The sequence below is a fragment of the Pseudopipra pipra genome, chromosome 2 (genome assembly GCF_036250125.1).
Source record: "Pseudopipra pipra isolate bDixPip1 chromosome 2, bDixPip1.hap1, whole genome shotgun sequence".
Lineage (NCBI taxonomy): Eukaryota > Metazoa > Chordata > Aves > Passeriformes > Pipridae > Pseudopipra > Pseudopipra pipra.
This window is the reverse complement of record NC_087550.1, coordinates 42,687,971-42,700,994: the sequence shown is the minus strand read 5'-3', so window position 1 is coordinate 42,700,994 and position 13,024 is coordinate 42,687,971. Positions and strand designations below refer to the sequence as shown.

The 13,024-nt window shown below is 38.4% G+C and overlaps 1 protein-coding gene across 11 annotated transcripts in view; it reads right to left on the bottom strand.

Moving 5' to 3' along the window:
• Positions 1–13,024, bottom strand: part of GRIA4 (glutamate ionotropic receptor AMPA type subunit 4) — a 222,345-nt gene that overhangs the window by 82,034 nt on the left and 127,287 nt on the right. For all 11 annotated transcript variants that reach the window (XR_010428247.1, XM_064645177.1, XM_064645178.1 and 8 more), the window contains exon 4: positions 10,046–10,230. Coding sequence is in view for 10 of the 11 variants with exons in the window: in XM_064645177.1 (XP_064501247.1) it covers positions 10,046–10,230 (185 nt within the window). In the remaining variant the exon portion in view is untranslated. The remainder of the gene's footprint in view (positions 1–10,045; positions 10,231–13,024) is intronic.

Below are 13,024 nucleotides of genomic sequence, written 5' to 3'. Positions count from 1 at the left end.
CCTGTTTAATCCATATATTTGGTTAATTTTGGCCTTCCTGTAAGTATTATGTTGCAATTTATTAAAATATGCATTTATTATTATCTTAAATTAAGTATGCTAGTGATCTAAATATGATTTGCAAAAATGTCAGTTGCTATCTTCAGCTAGTGGACACACTGGAAACTGAGATGAGAAAAAAAATGTTTTTAAAGCCAGCCACCTTTACAACTTGATCTATTTAGAGAAATTCAGCAGTGAAATTCAGCATTAACTTTTCAAGTTTAGCATTCCTATGACAAAATATTAAGGGCAGATGGAGAATGAGTGGAATATGTCAGCTTCTGTACTTTTCTCCATACAAACATTTATTTACTTTCATTTTGATGGTAGTAATAATAATAATTCTTGGTGTGACAGCTCACTCCATTTTACCCATCAGAGACATTTGGTTTTCAGTGCAAACACATACATGATACTTTCAGCAACATATCTCAAGGCTCTTCCTCAGTGTTAAGAAAGCTGAGGATCAGCGATGTCAAACAACACATCCACAGAATCACAGAATTTGCTGAGTTGGAAGGGACCCCCAAGGGTCATTGAGTTCATCCCTTAGCCCCACAGGACCATCCCCAAGAGTCACACCATGTGCCTGAGAGTATCATCCAAACTCTTCTCCTGGAGAGTCTGTTCCAGTGCCCAACCACCCTCTGGGTGAAGAAACACTTCCTAATATCCAACCTAAACCTCCCCTGACACAACTTCAGGCCATTCCCTTGGGTCCTGTCACTGGTCACCACAGAGAAGAAATCAGTGCCTGCCCTTCCTCTTCCCCTCACGAAGAAGTTGTAGACTGCAATGAGGTCTTCCCTCAGCCTCTGCTTCTCCAGGCTGAACAGACCAAGTGACCTCAGCTGCTCCTCATACAGCTTCCCCTCAAGGCCCTTCACCATCTTTGTTGCCCTCCTTTGTACTCCCTCCAACAGCTTAATATCTTTCCTATATTGAACAACTAAATTAAGAGAACTAGGAACATCATTGAAGATACTGTGCAGCTACTTTCTTACCATGCTTATTAATAACAATTGTTAGCTGTTATTAATTAGAGGTTATTGGTTTGTAATTTTTACAAGATAAGATTAATGATACTAGTACTTTACCACATGAAAACTTCACATCCATGTTTAATTTTTAATATTACACAGTACAATGTGCATTCTTTTTATTATTATGTATCAGTTAAGCTGTGTACATTGAAGCATTAAATCTGTGCCAGATGCTGCATAACTATTTTCACCTCTGTGTTTAAAGGCAAATACAGCCCTGGATGAGCAGCGAGGCTTGATCTTGCTGATACAGAGCACTGACAGAGATGAGAAAAGTGCCCATCGACTGAGAAACATCCCATTTAATTCTTATGGGCTAGGGAGGGTAGAGAGCAGGAAAAAAATACTGGAATTAGCCTGTCTGGTAGATCAGGAGCTAAACTGATGATGTCTGACAGAAAAACTGATTCACTATGCAGAATTCAGAAGAAAATGCTGCTCACAGTGAACACGTTGGAAGGCTTTGAATACACGGAGTGCTGAGTTTTGAACTTTCTCAGATGGAAACGGGTGGGAGAGGATAGAGCTGCTACAAATGGAAGAAGAAAGGAAATCCACTGACATTCGTGCAGAAAGGAGAAACATTTTTTTCTGAATACAGTCCTCTTTATGTCCAGTGAATATATTTATGCACATATCTGTGTGTACGAATATAGAAACAAACACTGTAAATGTAAATGTTACTGCATATGAAAAGCCTGAGAAAACAGAAATTAGGAGTACCAACATTCTCTTTCAGAAAGAAATAAACATAAAGGTCCTAGGCAAATGCAGTTACACTTAGCTTGTGTTTCCAGTTTGCTCTGCTGAGCTATGCATTATGGAGACACAATTAAACTAAATTTCTGGTAAAAATGTGCCCAAGAGGGTTATTGGAAATAAGGAAGAAATACTTAGTAGCAGAGAATGAGGAACCAAAATGCTGGAGAAGCACGCTGCCTGGCTTAGTGAAGGATTTTTTTAGATGTGGTCACATAATGTATCACAGAGATTGGTCTGATCACCCTGGCATTCCTTCTAGCTGTTTCTGATGCAAGCACATTACAGGTTTGCAAGATTCAATACAAGATGATACACAGGTCACTCACTCATAAGGTATTTCTATCTCAAGAGCTGCCTATAGGTGTGAAAACAGAGTACTGGGAATCAAAGGAGCTCATCTGTGCACATCTATGCCTTATTTCATGGCCTGACTCTCAACCTGACTCAACAAACACAGCAGGACAGGCTAGATACACACTGGATAGGAATAGGCTTTGCAGGAAAGCTCTTGAAGTTCTGGTAAACGACTTTACCACAAGTTGTTCATGGACCCTCATGGCAAAGTAAGCCAACAGCCTCTTGGACTGCACTGCCAGCTGGTCGAGGGAGCTGATCCTTCCTCTCTGCTCAGCTCTGGTGAGGCCCACCTTCAGTGCTGTGTCCAGTGTCAGGCTCCTCAGTACAAGAGAGACATGGACATACTGAAGCATGTCCACAGAAGTGCCACAAAGGTGATTGAAGCATCTGTCATGTGAGGAGAAGCTGAGAGAGCACACTGTAGAAGAAAGATCTCAGGCAGATCTTAGCAATATGTAAAAATACCCAATGGGATGGTGTAGGGAAGAGGGTACCTGACTCTTCCTGGATGGGAGGAATAGGACAAAAGGCAAAGGATAAAGGCTGCAACACAAGAAATTCCAGCTAGTTATGAGGAGTTTATTTTTTAATAGGAGATAGTCAAGTACTGAAAGAGGGAATAAAGTGGTTGTGTGATCTCCATCCTTGGAAGCATTCAAAATTTGACTGAATGAATAACCTGATCTAAGCTTGCCCCCTCACGCAGCGAGAATGTCTAGATAACCTTGAGAGGTGACTTCCAATCCCAATTCTGTTATTTTGTTTTTGGAATTGAACTGTTCATGTCAGCACTTCACAGCCTGAATTTCAAAAATCATTCCAAAATCTGTCTAAAAACAAATCTCAGAGCTCTAAGAATCCAGCTCCTTTTTTTCTGGTACCTTATTTGCTCTGCAGTGCTTAATATGTGCTGACAATGAGAATTCTGGTAGAAAAAGAAATGGGGGAACAAAACGTTTTACTTCCAATTTCAACACTTCATGCTTTTGAAAGCTTCCTTACATAATTTTACATGCCCTTTTCATATAGATTAACAGCAAAAAGAAAAAATATTGAAACACTAAAAGAAAAGGGCTAAGTATTTATAGTTAATAACATTATCCCTCATGATCTAAATGATTCTTACACTTTTCAGCTTTATTATCAAATCTATTTGGAGTATTGACTGTATTGTACACCTGAATGCATTTCTGAGCATTGCACAAACTGAAAGAAACAGCTGTTAGATGAGCGATGGCTGAGCAAATGACAGTCTGCTTCTCCAGTAATAAGTGTTATTAGTGTCTGAAGAAGTAAAATGAACAAATACAATACTTGAAAAAATAAAATATGTTTTCACTGAAGTATTCAAAATTATTTTTTGTGATATTCTCCAAATCTGACAACAGTTTCATTGTTTTATTACACTTCAGTATTGCCTATAAAACAGCAAACAAAGAAATAATGAAAGAAATCTATGACATGTATTTACTGAAAGCAAACTATCCCAAATAACTAAATGCAAGTACAACTTAGGAGACAGCGACATGACATTTCCTTAAATGTGTGTTTTGCTATACATTGCTACACATTTTCAGTCATCTTTCGTAAAGAAATCCCTTTTGTGCTACTGAGCTCTCTGTGGGTCTGTCTACCAATTCTTTAAAACATTTGGCAATTTCAGCTATATTTGAAAGGGGGACAATGGCTCTAAGACATTGTCTAAGACATTAAGTCTGTACAGTCCTTATTAATACTGGCTGCTGGGTGGAAAACAGACCCATATGTTTTGGCCACCAAAAGCATAGGAAGCACCCTGGACACTACACCTCCTGTCTGACAGCTGCTAGTCAGCACATGGGTATTGATGACTTCCACGTATTTCGTGATTAGCCATAGGAATTGCTTTTTCTTTCTTGCTCAGTACACTTCTGGGAAGAAAGAATTTATGGTGCTTGTGGAAGTGGTGGTCTAGGAGAAAAACAAACCCACATAAACCAAAGGGGTACATTTCTTTTGTCAGTATATTTATTTTGAAACATGGATTCTATATTTCAGATAGATATTTAGTAAACACAGTTTGAAGTAATGATTTTCTAATTTTAGTAGACACACCCTTCAGCCTTAGGCTGACTCGACTTGTTATTTTGGGTGAATAAGCAAAAACATACACTATTTGGAAATGCAGGAAGAAAAAAAATTAAAAGAAGGAGTAAGAAAATAAGCAAAACTCCCAATGAAAAGTGAGAGAAACACACATACTGTGCCATATGTAGCAAATGACTACTTTGGCCTGGATAGTTCAGATGCTGTACAGTTTGTTGCTGGTGTTAGTGGATTAGTTGGAAGGAAATGGAAATTGTGTTACTACGGGTTTTAAACATTTGTTTCGTCTTAAACAGAAAGTTCTTTGTATTAAATTGAGGGGAGCACTTTAGAAACACAATTTGGAAAGAAGAAACACAGAAGCAAAGAATTTTCCATGTCTCTCACTGACTTGCATCCTGTGATTCAAACAGAATATTTTTGTGCTTTTAAAAGACCACCTGCTGAAAGCATCATGAAAAAAGGGATGTTGATAAACAAGGACATAACGGTCCTTGAAAGAATATGAATCACCAGAAATGTATTCTGCTATATAAGCAATAACTGTTGCATAAAACTCTGGAGATGTCATTTTATCTTACTGTGTCTTTGTTTTAACTCCGTTTTTCTATCTTGTCCCAGTAAACTGCAAAGGTAATGGTAAAAACAATTCCTAATTTTATGCCTTCAGGAAAATTGAACTTCATCTCTGCTTCCACTCACTTATGCAATACAAATAAAGGGCTACTATAGTTTACTTTTTGAATTAAAAACTTGTAGCACATTTTTTATTATGGCTGTGTCTGAACAGATGAAACAAAAGGCCAGGTAAGTAAACTGGGGACACCCTTAATCAGATTTGGTGAGATTACGTACAAGGTTCTAGAAAACTTTCTGTTAAGTATCAAAAGTTGTCTGTAACTGTTAAGTATGGATGTGCTTTCTCCAAAATGGAAACACACCTTCTGGAAGCTATGCAGAAAGCTTCATAATGGGTCAGGGCATGCTTGCCCTTCCCAAAGACAAGTCATGTGTATATCACTTAAAATAGGCAAGTAAAGAAAACACTTTTGGCAAAACTCTTGATGATTGTGTGCTGCCTTTTGGAGCCTGGAACTGCAGGATCATAATGTCTGCCAGGGGAATGTAAAGGAGTTTCACTCCCAGGTAACAAAAAGGTTTTCCCGGTTATGGTTGTTGTAAGATGTTAAGGAGGTAGGGTGTTCTTTTACCACCCTGAGAATAATGGATAAAAAGGAGTTAAAATTATCCTGGTATTCTTAAGTTAGAGCAGATTCTTGAAAGCGAGTGGAGAACTGCTGACTCAGACAGGCTGAAGACACTGTCTGTCTTACTGATGAACCAAAACAATAACTCTGAGCAGTGCAGAAATGAATGTCTTGTTCCAGAGTTGCATTTAAACAGGGATTTGAGCTGTTTAAACAGGGATGAGTGCAGTGCCAACTAGCCAACTAGCACTAATACTGGAACCAAGCAAAATGTTTCCAGTAACCCCCAGATATCTCCAGTTGCTACAGGAGAGTGTATAGTCTTGTGTGAGTGAGCATGACCAAAGTAATGGAGCATAGCTTTAGTAAGAAAACCATCACAGTCTTGGCATATCCTCGAGAAGTAAAATTGAAAACCTCTGCTGAGACTAAGACGAGATGGTGCAATCCAAGCAAATCAGGTACAAACACTTGTGTGCAGCCTGAATACATCTCCTGGATTTAATGTAATGCCGGCCCTATTGTACCTCTCTAAAATTGAAATCGGAAAATGAAACTCCCATCTCTCTATACTTCACCACAAGAAGAAATACAGTCTTGGCCTTGCCCAAAACATCAGTCTCACCATAGCAACATAAAACCTAAAAGGAAGATCGCATGATGAAAATGTACAAGCAGGGTTGTGCACTGGAAGGGGGGGGGAGGGGAGGGCGGGGAGGGGAGTCTGGAATGCAGATACATCATTGGGTTCCAGAAGAGAAGTTTTCTGTGAAGACAGATCTCAGGTACAGAGTGTGGAGACAGCTTCTATACACACAGAGAGGAGAAAATAAATGAGAAAAGATAATGAACTAAGCAAAATATAGGAGACAAAAAGAAACAGGAAGTGGTGACATTAAAGTTGCACAAGAAGTGAGGAAACAGCAAGGTGCTGATTTTCTCAGCTGGGCAGCTGAAGTGGACAGAGAGGAGAAGACATCAGGTCAAATAATTGGGCCCCCAGTATGGTCAGGGAAGGAGCACATGAACTTCTTGATCCAGCAAGTGAAAAAGTCTCCAGTCTTCACTGCTTGAGGTACACAGTCATGAGAAGTGCGAGTGTGTATATACATGGGCAGTCACTTGAGAAGAAACTCACAAGCCCAGAAGCCAGTTTCCCTCCCTTCATTAGCATAGATTTAAGGGTAAAGCACTTTGAGTTACAGTCTCATTACTGAGATTTAATTACTTTTCCTAAATGTTCTGCAGAACATTTACTTGTACATTGCAAAGTATTACAGTATAGTCACAACTTAGGCTCTCAATTACAGGAAAACTAGGCAGGAAAGAAGTTGAGTTAATTAGACTCACTGAACTTAATCAATTCCTCTGTGTATGTAGGGAAGAACACTCCAACTTGTAGTCCATCTGTGAAGCCACCTTCCCTGTCTGCTACAGGTTACTAAAGCCTTCATGCAAAGGGAAAAAAATCAATGGTTGATATCTGAAAAAGGGTGTAATTTTGCATTTTCTACATCAGGCTCTAGTTCATTTTTGCTTCATTTTTGTTTTTGGCAAGCTAAATGCTTTTGTGTCTGAAACTGTTTCTGACTGCCCATCCTTAAACCAGCACTTGTTCTTTGAAGGTCATATTGGAGCCCCAAAACAGCACTCCAGGCCCACTTGTATGTAGCAGTGGATCTGATGAGAAACTTGTTTAAACATGTCTTAGAGTGGCTTTTGGTGGTCTCTTTGCAAACACGTGCTTCTTCTTCCCAACACCCCCCACAGCAACTGTTATCTCCCATGCAGGAATGTCCTGGGAAGATGTCCTAAGGTGTTCTCATTGGACCTTGTTAACCCCTTCCAGTGATTGGGTGTTCCTGTAAGCCCCTTGAGACTTCTAACTGGTTACTCTGTGATTCCTCCTAACCCTATAAATGTGACATCCCCCAACAATAAACTCTCTCTTGCCTCCCCTCCACGCCTGGTGTGCTGTCTCTGTACCAGCCATGGGACCACGTGGGTGGAAGGAGGGGAGGGCACCTCTCCCCTCCAGGCTCAGGGCCTGAAGAAACCCCTGATGCTGGAGTTCCCTTTCCCTATCCTTCAAGACGTCGGAATGGTTCCTCAGATGGAAATGGAACTAGAACTGGGCTGCCCCACGCCGTGGGTGGGGAAAGGGATCCAGACTTGTAGGACAGCCTTTCTAGGAAGATCAGAACCTTTACAATGGACAGTAAAGCTGCAGCTCTTCTGCATACTTTGTCTAGCTTGGCTATAATGCGATTCCTGCTTGACTGTCCTTTGGAAGGATGGAGGGAATCTCCAGGCACAGTGGGGAAGAAGGGAATTCACATGATACATGAATTCCAATGTAATTAGGTCATGTTAAAAAAATTAAAATATATACATATATATAATTATAATACATAGAATATATATATATGGGCAGTCACTACTGAGAAAAGAAAAAGTCCACAAGTCCACAAGCCAGTTTCTTTCACTTCATTAGCACAGATTTAAGGGCAAAGGTTTTACACTTAGGCACAAATAAATGCAAGTACAAAAAAGGTTATTTCCTAGGTAAAATTTATCCCACCCCAAATTAGGCAGTAGCCAGATAAATCACTTCCTAAAAGTGATATAAGTATATTGCATGTTAGGTGTTAACTCCTACCCCCAACCCTCCCTGTGCAGTTAATTAAAAGAAGACTCAACTAGCTTTCAGGCTTGCCCTGTAGAGGCGTGAGACAAATTCTGATTCAGTCTGTTGTGGCCATGCACTTGATTTTTATAACTTAGCATGCCTGCATTAACTCCCTATCTTAGGCATGCAAAATCTAGACCTATATGAACTGACTATGCAGGTGCCAATCTAGAAGGAAAATGACTAGCAGCTTCTGGGTGTAAATAAAATGTACATGTGAGATCAGTGAGATCCAAACATGTACTCAATGATTTCATTTTCCTTTGAAACGGAGAGGATAATTAGTAGATACACCTACACAGGATGGTGGGTGTACTTCAAGACTTATGGTAATAGAACATACTTTTTTTATGTCACATTTGCATGCCATGTGAAAGAAATCAAGTACATCATGTACACACACACAGAGCTGAGAAACCGTTTTTCTGAATGTATTTTAGAAGACCCTCACATGGGTGTTCTGTTTTACTATAATATAGGATGAACTCAGGGAGGATTTAATTATAAGCTATAGAAAGTATGTGTCAAAACATAATGCCATTCAGAATATAAAACAATATAATGGCCAAATGAATGTCTGTAGCAATATGGCATTGTCTGTTCTTCTCTTCGCAACAGTCACAGAAAAAGTTATTGTTATATCAGCCATGCTATTAATTCTCAGTTTCCCTCTTTACCTTTTGCCAGTGAAAGAAAAATTGATGTATATATGTCAATGAGTACTATTTTATGCATTTATGAGTACTATTTTATGAATTTCTGTATTGAAAACGACATTTTATTTTTCAGTAACTTCAGAGGCAGAAGCATCATGAATGTTTTTGCTAAAAAATCTTCAAAATTCTCTAATCCACTAGCCAAGAGTAGCAGCGTGGTGGTGGAGGGTCCAGCACCAGTAGATGGCATTCATTCCCTTCAATTCCTGCAGCAGCAGTATGTACTGAATGGTGAACTTGCACCACAGCAATGTAATATCTGGGATCAATCGAGAAGCAGATAGTTAACCATAAGTTGTTTTCCTGTCATTTGACAAAATTTTCCTCTCAAAACACTACTTTATTTTTCCATCATTCGAGGAAGAGCTTATACATAAACACTATATAGAGATAGATTTGCTGCATCTGAGTGGCAGGGTTTGATATTCACTATGCACACTGGTATAGATACAATCCAGTGCAAGCCAGTCTGTCTGGCCCAGTATTTTCTTTATCTAATAGCAGCTTTCCATGATGGAAGAACATGACCTCCCTTCCCAGTTCAATAGCACCTTTATTCTATTGTTCTTCATGTTCCTAAATACTCTGCTAAGGTAATAAAACTATCAGTTTAAATATTTGTAACAATAATTTTAAAGCATGTTATGGTTAGAAATACGCAACCTATGCTATTGGCAAACAGAAAGAATACAGAATTTAACCAAGCTTTTTTTCTCCCTCTAACAAAACTGAGCTTTACCCCCATGAAGGTACAGACTGATAGCATCTTGGCAATTCAGCAACACAATGTTGTTCCACCAGCCCTATGACTCTGATGCAAAATGTATCAGTCATGGAGGTTGCTGGGAAGCGGGGCCAAATATGCAGCTACCCTGATTTCTGGCACCCTTTGCCCACAGACCTCCAGAGCGGGAAAGGAAGGGCTCACTGCACTGACATGCTGGCTCCTAAGACAAGTATTTAATATGAAAAGAAAATGGAGCAGGCAAGTAGACATACAAATATAGGCCCATGAAGAAAAACAAAAAAGAAAGAACAATCAATTTAATTTCCATTGAGAAAATAAATGAAATGTTATGCATAATGGTGTCTCATATGGAGTTTCAGTAATGTGCTTACAGTGACATTAAAACCAGGTATTACCTGTTCTAAGAGATTCTGAAGCCTCTCTATCTCACAGTCTATTACAAATTTCTTTTCTTGCCTTCGGTCCAGATCTTCTAAAAGCCGCCTGTAGCTGGCATCATTAAAATTCTCCACACAGATAGCACTGACTTGCCAGCTATTTTGTCCTGCTTTTTCCATAATAGCTTGAAGTATTGAATAACCTAAAAGAAAAGGATAAGATACACTAGTAACACAATCATTGCATTTTTTGAACAGAAATTTTCCTTAATCAATATTATGTCTCTTAATATTTCCTCTTACAGAGAAGGGAATAAAAGAACATATGTATCCCTACCTTTGCTGCTAGCCATGATCAGAACACAGTATGCAATTAACAAAGTTTACAACTGATGTGATCAGAATGCTGGGAGTGACTAACACCATTATGGATAATCTTCGTATGATTTATAAACACCAAAGTCTTTCAGTCAAGCATTCAGCTTCTCAGATTGGTTTTGTACAGTTTCTGTATCTGGGCATTTCACAGCACAGCAAAGAAAAAATCTGAGCCTACTCATCCAGTGGAAGTCTTTGCATACCACAAAAGCATTCAAATGTTTTGCTTTTTTTTTTTCTTTAAACAACATTTAATACAAGCAGTTTTTAATGCTTCTTAGTAACAATTCTTTGTTTCATTTAATTATACATATATATGCCAGAATAGACATATGAATAGAAATCATATTGATCTGTTTCAGAGATTCTATATAGTTTGAATCAATATATGCAAAGAGATTAGAGGTTAATGAACGAAGGGCACCATGGAAGCATTAATTGTTACTAATGGCAGGACTATTACTCTTTATCAGTAGCACTATTTGTTGCCCCCTTTGTCATCTTTGAGCCCATTCACAGAACGGAAAGGCAGTGTCCTGTCAGGGGTCACCACCTGAACCTGCAGGGCAGGCTCTCTGCCTTCAGTCTCAGGGTATCTTGGCCCACCAGCCCTTCACCTTCTTCCATCTCTTATTTTTGTTTTTTTTTTTTTTTTTATCTCACTGGGGATGTGCAGTACAGAGGCAGCAGAGAAGCTTATGACATAACTTAAGACAGCTTGCAAGCCCCGTACTGACTTGCTCAGCCAATTCCTCAAGCAGGAAGCACATATTATTCTATCTTTTATCCAGAGTAACTTGTTTAAAGCAATAAAGATTGTACACCTCAGATGCAAGTTAATGTTTGAAAAAGACAAAAAGGACAGAAGGACAGATATGTTTCTCAATAATATGTTCATACAAATGACACAATTCAGAGAAGGTTCTCCTGTCTAGAATCACAACAAAAAGTATTGTGGCTTTTTACTCATTATCTGGTAGAATTTTTTTCCACTAGCTTTAAACAAAAGACTGCACCTCTTAAAAATTTTCTTTAGTGATGTGGCTACTCAGTGGTAGCCTCTTTCCCTCTTCAACAAGAGGGTCCCATGCATGAGTGCAGTGACCCCCAGATGTCATTTTATGCACTTGAAAATGCCATTGCATGACAGATTCCCTGTAAAAGAACTGTGAGATATTCTCACAGATTTCAAGAGGAATCTTTGTAAGTTACATTTCAGAAAGAGCACTTTCCAGTGTGCAGTTGCAAAATAATATCAGAAGACTACAACATAACTGAAATCTGAGTTTGCCTCCAGTCAAGTAATAAGTCAACAACAGTTTTATCAGAATATGAAGATTTTAGGACACATGAGAAACAAATTCTCTTGCAAATCTAGAAGTAGCTATTTTTCTATTGGATCCTGTGATATTTTCAGTCTTTGAAACATTAACTTAAAATCTGTATTTTCTCATCATTATGGCATTATGGACCAGCACTCAAAAAGAACATTTATTATGTTTTTGTCATCCAATTCAGACCACACATTTTAGATAAAAATACAAATAAATTACAATAAATACATAAAATGCAGAACATATTTTATCTCATAAATGAAACATTTATTTTATGAAACAGTATTTTATCTCAGGAAATGAATTCAAATACTTGATGTATTGAGTATTAAAACATTTCTGTATTCAGCATATATTTTTAACCCAATGACTGTTTTTTTTTCAAAGAACTATACAGCTTTCCTGTTAATTGCTACATAATTATTTTGCTTTTCCTGTTGCTATATCCAGTTTCCTTTTTGCCTGTAATTATCTCTCCAAATCATGTCGAGATTCTTTCCCAAACGTTGTATTTCTTGCTTCGTTTCCTATTCATTTCCATGTACAGACGTACATTAAAACCATTCCAACGTTACAGAAGTTCCTGCTTCACTTATATGGTAACTTTGATTTGATCTTTGCTACAAAGGCAGTCAACATTTACTTAATTCAGCTTCCTGACACTAATTAACATTTTCTTTGATTCAGAATTAATAGTGTTTGAAACAGCAATTGATATCCCCTCCTTCCTTTCTTATTTCACTTGGACAACTTTACTAAGATGTGTTTTGATCAAACTGGTAATTTATCCCAGCATAAAGCACGGGATATCAGACAAACACATAGGAAACCTTTTCTTCTACCTTGGATCAAGGTTTGACTTGCCACATTTCATTAGCAACTGCCTTCATTCATGCATTTGAAGCTTCTGTAGCTTCTTGTTAGTAGCTGGCACTTAGATAAGGGGTTTCACGTATAGCATAACACAGCTAAACAGTAGTAAGTGGATGTAGTGCAATATTCTCCATCAGAAGAGTTCAGAATCCCTACACAAGTAATCAGTGGTATGGTCATCTATTCATTGTGCAGGAACAATTTTTAATATAACAGACTGACAACGATGGAGTTTACACAGAATGAATAAAGGCATTCACAGGCTCAGTTGGCATAAAAATTAGACATGCTGTGGAGAATGCTTATTTGTCCAAAATAATTGGCTACAGCTGACAGGGAAAAAAAATTAGTTACTGCAAACATTTTATAAGGCAACCCCCCCTGAAACTAACCTGGTATAATACTCAGAAAC